General features: G+C 37.4%; 3 protein-coding genes across 6 annotated transcripts in view; 2 read left to right on the forward strand and 1 right to left on the reverse strand.

Moving 5' to 3' along the window:
• LOC108686635 (adenosine 3'-phospho 5'-phosphosulfate transporter 1) overlaps positions 1 to 2,412 on the forward strand; it is a 5,152-nt gene extending 2,740 nt beyond the window's left edge. For 2 of the 3 annotated variants that reach the window (XM_018192061.1, XM_018192062.1), the window contains 5 exons: positions 86 to 294; positions 499 to 723; positions 845 to 998; positions 1,071 to 1,489; positions 1,738 to 2,412. In XM_018192061.1, coding sequence (XP_018047550.1) covers positions 86 to 294; positions 499 to 723; positions 845 to 998; positions 1,071 to 1,489; positions 1,738 to 1,905 — 1,175 coding nt within the window. In that variant the 3' untranslated portion in view covers positions 1,906 to 2,412. The remainder of the gene's footprint in view (positions 1 to 85; positions 295 to 498; positions 724 to 844; positions 999 to 1,070; positions 1,490 to 1,737) is intronic. The other variant, XM_018192063.1, reaches the window with a different exon arrangement.
• An 836-nt stretch (positions 2,413 to 3,248) lies between these two features.
• On the reverse strand, positions 3,249 to 4,272 carry LOC108686591 (transmembrane protein 216-like). Its single transcript, XM_018191969.1, has one exon. The coding sequence runs from the start codon at positions 3,976 to 3,978 to the stop codon at positions 3,550 to 3,552; it is 429 nt and encodes a 142-aa protein (XP_018047458.1). The 5' UTR covers positions 3,979 to 4,272; the 3' UTR covers positions 3,249 to 3,549.
• Positions 4,273 to 5,337: 1,065 nt separating this feature from the next.
• LOC108686590 (RNA-binding protein Nova-1) overlaps positions 5,338 to 9,816 on the forward strand; it is an 11,969-nt gene continuing 7,490 nt past the window's right edge. For both annotated transcript variants that reach the window (XM_018191966.1, XM_018191967.1), the window contains exon 1: positions 5,338 to 6,957. In XM_018191966.1, coding sequence (XP_018047455.1) covers positions 6,840 to 6,957 — 118 coding nt within the window. In that variant the 5' untranslated portion in view covers positions 5,338 to 6,839. The remainder of the gene's footprint in view (positions 6,958 to 9,816) is intronic.

Below are 9,816 nucleotides of genomic sequence, written 5' to 3' on the forward strand. Positions count from 1 at the left end.
ATAAGTTTTATAAAGTAAATTTTGCCAACTCTGGAATATAATGTCTCAAGGTATATTATAGTAGTTGAGAAGAATATTTATGCAGGAAAAGGTTGTATTCCTAGACTGGTGCATTCGTGCTTTGTGGGACACTGTGAGACAGGTTTCTTGGATTCGCCAACTTATGTTCCTAATGCTTCCACTCACATTCAGCGTACTTTTACTCAAGATGCTCTACTATTGATATATTGTTTCCTTGGATTACAAATTAGTTATTTGACTTGGGGCTATCTGCAGGAAAAGATAATGACGCAGGTAGTGGTCAACTTCTATCGACAATAAAAAAATATTTATAAAAAAAATGTACATATGTTATTATGATTGATAATTAGTTGTAGTGTAGCTAACCAGGAAGTAAAATACATACTTGTAACGTCATTACATTTTTACAATAATGGATTCATTTTGTTATTGTAGAAATGTAATTAAATTAAAATAACACTGTATTCATTTGTACAGGAATACGAAGATGTTTCTGGCAGTAAAGCACGATTTCAAGATTCACAATTCCTGGTATTTGTAAATCGCATTCTTGCTTTTCTGATGTCTGGATTATACTTACTTATTCAACGTCAGCCACAACATAAGACGCCATTGTACAAGTATGCATTTTGTTCTCTATCAAATATCATGAGCAGTTGGTGTCAATATGAAGCTCTGAAATACGTCAGTTTTCCATCACAGGTGAAAAATTGCAATTGTATATCTTCTAATTTGCTGATTTCTTTACTCACTAACGTAACTTTTACTGCATATCAAAAGCTATTTATATAAATGTTTCATATCCGTTTAATTATTCGTTTAGGTTTTAGCTAAAGCCTCTAAAATTATTCCGGTTATGGTTATGGGAAAAATAGTTTCGCATACGTCATACGAATATTATGAATATGTTACTGCAATTCTTATTTCTATCGGAATGACGCTCTTTATGCTGGACAGTTCTGATCATAATAAAAACAGTAATACTTTGTTAAATATGCAATGTATTTTAATTACAACCAACATTGTATTAATTTTATAAGTACTTTCAGATGGAGCGACAACACTCTCCGGTGTTATTTTATTGGGAGGTTACTTATTATTAGATAGTTTCACAAGTACCTGGCAAAATGCACTGTTTATAGATTATGGAGTAACTAGCGTACAAATGATGTGTGCAGTCAATATGTTTTCCTGTTTGCTAACTGCGATGTCTCTGTTTCAACAATCAAGTTTTCCGCTAATTTTTTCTTTTATGACGACGGTAATTAATTTTACAATATGCATGTTAGTTCCTTATAATATTGTTTACATGAAAATAACATTAACAAATTTTATTGTACAGTATCCCAGGTTTATAATCGACTGTTTGCTGATTTCCATTTGTTCTGCAAGCGGCCAATTGTACATTTTTTACACCATTTCGAAATTTGGATCCATTACATTTGTCATTATGATGACCATTCGTCAAGTATATAATTATTTCAGATAATATCAATTTGTCAAAAAAAGAGACAAGAGCACGCGATAGACAAAGTGTCGGCCACAGTAACAACAGTTACACTGTTGTGTAAAACAAAGTTATTCCATATCTATGCATAATTACATACGTTGCCGAAATTACTTTCCATAAATGACAAAGTCGGCCGGCATTGTGTTTATTGTGTTCTTGCCCTTAAATCCAGACTATATAATCCCATTTAATAATATCTGTTACAGGGCTTGGCGATATTATTGTCATGTTTGATTTATCATCACGAGATTACTGTTATTGGAGTGTTTGGAATATTGTTGGTATTCGGCTCAGTATTTTTACGAATTTATTGCAACAATCGATTACGTATAATCAGAAGACGCAGAGCCGCAGCGAACAGTATAAAACATTAAAAATTGTATTAGTTAGACAGAATTACAATCTTAATTATCATAGAAGTAGAATTCTATTAACTGTATATTATAATTACTATGGATTAGAGTAGAATTCTAGTAATTAGATATTGACTGTAATTATGGATGCTAAATTTTAATTCTTTATTTATAATTAACATCGCGTCATAATCTCTCTTTCCATATACAGCATATACTATATATCGCGAATGTATATCTGAATGTATCTCTAGTTTGTGATAGAAATTTCAATCATGAACTTTAAGAAATATTTGTATTTATAAGTTTTGTAGCCAATGTACGTCGCGTGTGTAATATATTTGGAAAAATATGTACTTGAAGATACATGTGATCTGACAAAAACAGCATTATCTTTATGAAAAGAAAATTTGTGTTATGCCATATGTATAAAGGCATATACGTATTATATTATTTATTTGAAAAATATTTATTTTGATATAAATGCATATACACAACAAATACATGCAAGTTTCTTACCATAGATAATTATATCCAATATAGAAATAAGTACATATAATTCTTTTCTGTAGAACTTAAGCTACATATTCATCAAAGGAAGATAGAACATTTATGTTTCCATTGGCTATTTTTATTTTGGAAATTATGTTGAAAACGATAAAGATTTTTGAATTTGTAATCTTTTTTATCATTTTTTTTTTTAATTCAAAATGTTATCTAGAGCTATCGAATTGACAGCATTTGCTATGAAAGCTTTGCTTCTGTACAAATCTGTATTTATAAAATTGGAGGCTACAGATTAATAGATTACACAAAGAAAGAATGTCGAGTTCTTGAAATTAGACTTGGATGTCTAACTAAAACGCTATGTTACTATTCATTCTACAAAAATTTATGTATATGTGTGCGTATGACGTTGATACTAGTATATAAAAATGTGTCACATCAATGAAACAGTGATCTCAGAGTTCGGGTTTCACATGTTTCTTCCTTGAAGGCTATTCACAATTTATACTGTTCATCTTCATCTTTTTTTCTTCTGATTGAAAATAATGCAGCTAAACTAAAGCAGCAGCTACAAAGAAATAGTCATTCTATTCATTTCAGCACTGTTATTTAAATATGTAACAAAACAAAACGTTCTACCCAATTGAGTTAATTTGATGAAAATAATTCTACTATCTAGTTTCTATAAATCGCTCGCTTTTAGCAACAGTACAATATTCTTCAATATCTTTTCGGTAAATAATAATAAATTTACAGATAATTACTTAAATGAGAATACTTGTTTGGCAGTATTTATAATTTTAATTACACAAGTTGTACAAGTAGCACAAAAATCTTTTTGACTAGTCTTTATTTTTTACTTAAAATTTGTGGTAAAGCTATTGTACAGAATGGATTTATATCAGGGTTTAGAGAAAATAATCTGATTCTCTTTCCTGTGCAGGATTGTTTTTTACACGTAGAGATATAATAGATATAATCGTACACAGCAAGAAAAGTCTTATTGTGTATCAAAAACAATGTTGTCAAAAACTTTGATTTCAACCTTGATGAATTGACAATACTCTGAATGGATTAAATACTCTGAATGGATTATTAAGCGTGACAGTGTAAATATAATCATTGTGCGACTAGAATATCAGAAAGGATAACATTTAGTCATTTCACTGGAGCTGGTGGTCGGTGGATGGCTATAAGGCACATGATCGCAATGACCACCTCGGACGCTAGCAGAACCAGCTGTATACTGCAGAGAATCACCTCCAACCTGAGTACGTAGTACTGCCAAAGCAGGAAGTAGAGCGTCGCTAGCGAGCTGGGAATGGTTAGGACGATCCCGATGAGAATTGGCAGTCCACGCTCAGTTAGATTTCCCTTTCTTCCCAGATAAATCCTGCCGCTCTCCGTCACTATCAAGAAAAACAGAAGCGCGAACTCTATCAGAGTCTTGCTTGTGCCCGGTGATGGCAAATTCGCAGCCTTGAATAGCCCCATGCCCAGCTCACATACGGCGAACATGCCGAAGTAAAACGAGTTCAGATACATGAGAATTTCGTAGGTGAGTGAGGAGTTCACTACGGTGAGCATTATCACTCTTCAACTGAAACCTGAATCCTTCCGATCGCTATAGAAGGGAGAATTCTACGGTACGGTAGAAACCTTCAAGTTGTCTCTACGAATAGACACACAGTGATACAATTGTCCAATACACGGAGTAAAAAGTAACAGTAAGAAATTGACCAATCATAGTCGAGTATTCTTCTAATCATTCGACTGTCGGTAACGAGTTACTTTTGCAAATCAATGAGTAACGATAATGAATTACTTTTTAGGAAAAAGAATGGTAATGAGTTATTTTTATAAGATAATGTTGCCAACCCTGTCAACACATGTTTTCATTAGCGAGATTTTCGTTATAATTAAACTTTCTCAAATAAATAAATAAATACATTTTTACACACACAAACACGCGCGCGCGCGATTTCACTTTGCTTAAAGATTCTTTTTTTTTTCTGAAAAAAGTAATATATATAGTTGTATAATTGTGTATTTGAATTTGATATTTAAAAAGATTCACACGGTAACAACAAGTATTTGATTAAATTCATTTATAAATTTTGCAAAAAATTATATGCTTTATACAAATTTAATATATGCCTATGTATCGCTCTTTTTTATAGAAAAAATAAATTGATCTTTCATAAATAGAATAAAATCATTCACTCTTCCCTTGAAGTGACATTATTCGGTCTATTGAGAAGTTTCATTCAATAATTGGAATAAATTTTTCAATTCTTTACAGTGATAAAATTCACTCCAATGATTTTTAGTGAATTTTCTCCATTCCTACTTTGCAGTAAAGTTCATTGCAGGAATAATGAAATTTCAATTCAATCCAAGTGAAATTTGACTTACAAATTTAGAACGTAGGTCTTAAATAAAAGTTTTAAGTCTTAAATATATAAGAATCAACTATATACAATACGAATACCGATCACAGAGACGTATTAGCATCTTAAGACGGTCTTGAAATAAAAATAGACTTAATAATATATATATATATATATATATAAATATCGCGTTTTTGCTTAGGATCTTTTCACGATCTCATTCCCAGCAAACGAGAATGGATTAAAATGAATTCAGATTTTCAGAAATATTGATTCACGAATGTTAAAATGAATGCTTTTCAATCTTGAATACATTTTTATTCATTTATAGGAATTGCATGGAGCATATCTCTGTGCCTTTCAATCTAAAAATAATATTAGCTTTTTCTGTGCAATTGTGAAAACTGTTCAATTCAAAATTTTGAATACAAAATGCAGTTTTTTAATCCAATTGAATCCAATTAAATCCAAAAAAAGTATTCGTTATTTAAAATACGCATTCGGATAGAAAAAAGTTTCAATCCATTCTCAAGTGCGCATATGTATGAGCGTTGAAGGGTGAAAATGTTGAATACAATTCCGCCAATCTCTCGCCCGTAATAATTAAAAACGGTCGAAGGCGGGAAATGTTGCTCCGAGTCCGGAGTCCGCGATGAATGCGCATTGCGCAGTGCGCAGGACGACGCAACATCAGCAGGTTATTATGTTCGTTATGTTATATTCCCCGTGGCGGCAGCAGCACAGCTAACAGCTTACGTAACATATAGTTGTAGTGCGCGCACCATTCGCCGCGTTGCAATGCTCGCCGCAGTTCCGTCAGTTCCGTCGAACTCCGAAAGGTTCCGGAAGCATCCGTCCGTCCGTCCGTTCGATTAGTCGATCGATCGAATTTTTCGCGGGTTGGCAAAGAGGGACACGGACAGAGTTCTCTGCGACTATACACATATATATATATATATATTTGGTTTACTCCAGTTTACTCCGCCACTGCTGAACTGTGCTGAACAGAGCTCCACGCTAGGACTGCCAGCTGAAGACTGACGACGAAAGAAGAAAGAGAGAGAGAAAGAGAGAAACTGCGCGCGCACGGAAGGGAAGGAAGGGAAAGGAAGAGAAACGGAGGCGGAGTATATAGCCGTAGGTCAAACGCAGTCAAATGCAAGTTAGACGGAGACGCAGTGAACCTAGGCAAGAGGTGTATATCAGTGTACGTGTACTATGCGAGGGTAGCGCGAGTATCAACCAGCTGGTTGGCAAGGCAAGAGAAGCCAGTCGGCCAGTCGTCAGTAAGACGCAGTGATACGCAGTGAGACGCGGCATTTCGCGAGCGCGTGTATGTTATTTGTTCGTGCGCGCTCACGTATCCTAGTGTTCCTAGTGTGGATTTCTCCACTTGCGCGCGCGTGTGTGTGTGTGTGTGTGTGTGTGTATGTGTGTGTGTGTGTGTATGGCGCGTGCCTGCCTACCGCTTACTACTCTCTTTTTCCTCCTTTTTCCTGGTTCCGTTGTCGTCACTGCATATACATAACATATATTCATTCATTCGTTCGTTCGTTGATTCGTTCGTCTGGAAGTGTGCAACGTTGTGCCTATCTGATCTACTCGCGCCTGGCACCTCGTTCTGGGACACTCTTGCCCCCATAAAGCGAACATCGTCTGCTCTACTAGCTCCAGCCGCAGCGCATCGCTCCACATCGCTCGACTACCAATCGTTCGTCTCGTTCGCGCGCGATCCTTCGTATTATTTTTTTCTCTTTCTCTTTCCTCGCCTTTCTAGCGAATTACCGAATTCCCCTTCTCCAATTAAGAGGAGGCAAGAAGAGTGAGTGTGTGCGTCCCGTGTATGGTTTACACGGTGTATTCCGTACATCACATTCCGCTTCGATTGTGTGTACCGTTGGTGGTTGGTGGCTGGTGTGCGCCGTTTATTTCGTAACGTAATCTCTCCGTGGCCGTGCGTGTAAACTCGCGCGCGCGCGAGTACAGGTGTGAGTGTGTGTGCGTGTGTGGGTCTGAGCTGGGGGGGGGGGATTACGTGCGTGCAACGAGCGAACCAAGATGGCCGCTGATTCAGGAATGGAGACGTGTCCCTCCCCGGAGATTGCGGACTCCAGAAAGCGGCCGCTCGACTGCGATGCAGAGAACGGTGCGACCAAGAGATCACACTACGGATCAGGTATTTTCGATCGGGCGTCGTCAACGCCGCGCGTCAACATCGTCAGTGTCGCCATTGCAAAATTGCGGCAATTTCACTCCTTCGCTCAACGTCGCCTACATCAGAGCCTGGTTTCTCCTCTCCTCTCCTCTCTCCTCTTCTTTCCTCTCACGGATATTCACGCATAGTTCATGCACTAGACGATACCAGATATATACGCGCGTAGCTGTCCCTCTATCTCCCTATCCATTTCTCTCTCGCCTCTCGTGCGCGTCTTTGACAATCCTGTCATCTTTGTCACGCTCTATTGATACAATGCGAATCTGTTCCCTTTCGTTTCCCATTTTGTCTTCGGATCTTTCTCATCGGCCGTACGTGTTACGAACACGATGCACAGCGCCTCGCCTTGCATATCCTCGCCCGTGCCACGTATCTTTCCGCCTGTATTGTCGTCCCGTTTTTCTTCTCTCTCTTTCTCTCTCCCTCTCCCTCTCTCTCTCTCTCTCTCTCTCTCTCTCTCTCTCTCTCTTTCTCCCTCCCCCTCTCTCTCTCTCTCTCTATTCTCGCTCTATCGCGTATTCTATATTCTCTGAGCAACGATATCACGCGTGTGGACACGTCCAAGACGTTCGAGGACAAATCAGCAGGATCAGTCAGCGGAAAACGATGTTATGAATTTTGACGTTCCATCCGCGCGACATTCTTCACTTCCTTCATCTCTCTCTCACTCTCTGTCTTTCCCTCTCTCCCTCTTTCTCCGTCTCTCTTTATTTCTCTCATGCTCTCGCTCTCCTGCGACTACGTGTGGGCGGTCGTGCCTGTGAAGCATCGTTAATGGAGGACCGCTTCTACGGCGGTGGCTGCTCCTACGGTGACTCTGCAACTTTGTCGCGCGAGCATCGTGGAAATAGCGGCGTACATTTCCGCCGCGCCGTTCTCGTCATCGTTGCCGTGCATTATACGCGCGCACCTGTCACAGCAGCACTTGGTGCTGCTCCGTTCCGTACCGCGTATCCATAACGCGGTGCAACCGTTGTCGTTTTCGTCATCATTATCATCATCGTTGTCGTTGTCGTTGTTATCGTTGTCGTCGTCGTCGTCATCATCGAGAAGCCGCCACCGCCACTGCCATCCGCGCACAGAATGACGGCGCCCACTAGGATATGGCGCATCGGTGAGTGAGTTTGTCACGCACGCACGCACCCACCTTGCGTCTCTCTCTCTGCTTCTCCGAAGAGGTTGATGGGTCAAGGTCGTCGGGCCAGTCAGCCAGCCAGCCAGCGAGCGAGCGAGCAAGCAAGCGAGCGAGGCCGAGCCGAGCCGAGCTGAGCCAACGCGCAGGGCCTCCATCTGTCAAACAGCTGTTTGACTTCCGTACATCCAACTTCCTGCTGTGCATCGTCCCTTTCGCTCCGATCGCATCGATCTTCGTTTGTCTAAAAAAAAAGAAATGAAGTAAAGTTGGTTAATCGAAACTACAATGGGTTTTTCACATTTTCATTAATTCATGTCGATTCTTTTGCCGTGACATTCTCTTGAAATTAAATGTCCTTAATCAAAACTGATTATTGATTTGTTTTGATTATAGTTTTTTCTTTACATCTATTAAAGCGTGATTTATATATAATCATTCGCTCTCTTTCTCTACCTCTTTTTCCCTCATGTCATGTGATGCGATTACGGTTTAAATGTCAATCTTCCAGCGAAGCTGATTAACTAAAATCATTGTTGCGACTGATTTTTTTCGTTTTGGATTAGAGTTGTCTTCGACTTGCAACCCGAGTTGCGAATTGTATTCCTTTTGGTCCGTACTGAAATTACTCACAATTATAAATTCATTTTTCTTTTTATGATATAATCGAGTATATGTAGATTTAGAAAGATATATGTGAGAAAGATATATGTGAGAAAAGATTTCATTAATTCTGAACTATTCAGGATAATTGCTTTTGGCTTGAAATTAAAATATGTCAATACTTGTGCCTATTTCCATTCCTACTTCCATTCTCATTTTATTACTGTTTTGTCATAACGCGCTACGCTCATTCAGAAGGTATGTACAATACTTTAAATCTGAAATTGTTAAGTTTTTCATCTGCGTCAATTGTTATATTTAAAAATATTTTATTACTAGTATTATAAGATATTATTGTTCATAATATATTCAATTATAAAAATGCATGATTTACACACACACACACACACACACACACACATACACACACCTATACTATAAATAAGTACACTTACACATATATTGTGTGTGTAATATACAGGGTGTCCCAGAATGACCGCCAAATATTTTGTGTGTTAGTAGAGTGGATTATACTGAGTCCTCTAGCATTTTGCAATTTTCGTAATAGTTAATAAGATATTAATTACTAAATATTGCCGAATATTAGTTTTTAATAAAAATTTTTTAATCAATATTATCAACTTTACAGAAAAACAAGTAATAAAAATTGTTTATTTTCTTCTTGTAGAGAGTTCTGAGAATTTTTTCAGAATTTTTCATATCGCATTTTTTCATTTTGGTAAAATTAATTGTCAATAAGAAAATACATTACTAAAAAAATTGACAAAAACTTCTGAAAAAATTTTTGGAGCTCTCTGTGAGTTGAAAATAAACAATTTTTGAATAAAATTTCTATCGGGAAATTGCATAATAAGCGCGAATCCCGTGGCTACACTCCTGCTGTAATCCGGCTGGACGCTATCTGATTGAATTCAAGTTTAATTGTTATTAATAACTCGGTAAATAATGGTCTGAATCAAAAGTGGGAAAGGAACTTTTAGTTCAAAATTTCATTCTTTTTCACTCCAAGAAACATTTATTAAAATTATGAGACACCCTGTATATATATATATATATATATATAT

The sequence above is a fragment of the Atta colombica genome, unplaced genomic scaffold (genome assembly GCF_001594045.1).
Source record: "Atta colombica isolate Treedump-2 unplaced genomic scaffold, Acol1.0 scaffold187, whole genome shotgun sequence".
NCBI lineage: Eukaryota > Metazoa > Arthropoda > Insecta > Hymenoptera > Formicidae > Atta > Atta colombica.

Coding starts and splice junctions, on each gene's coding strand:
- LOC108686591 (XM_018191969.1), bottom strand. CDS start 3,978: ATGCTCACCGTAGTGAACTCCTCACTCACCTACGAAATTCTCATGTAT.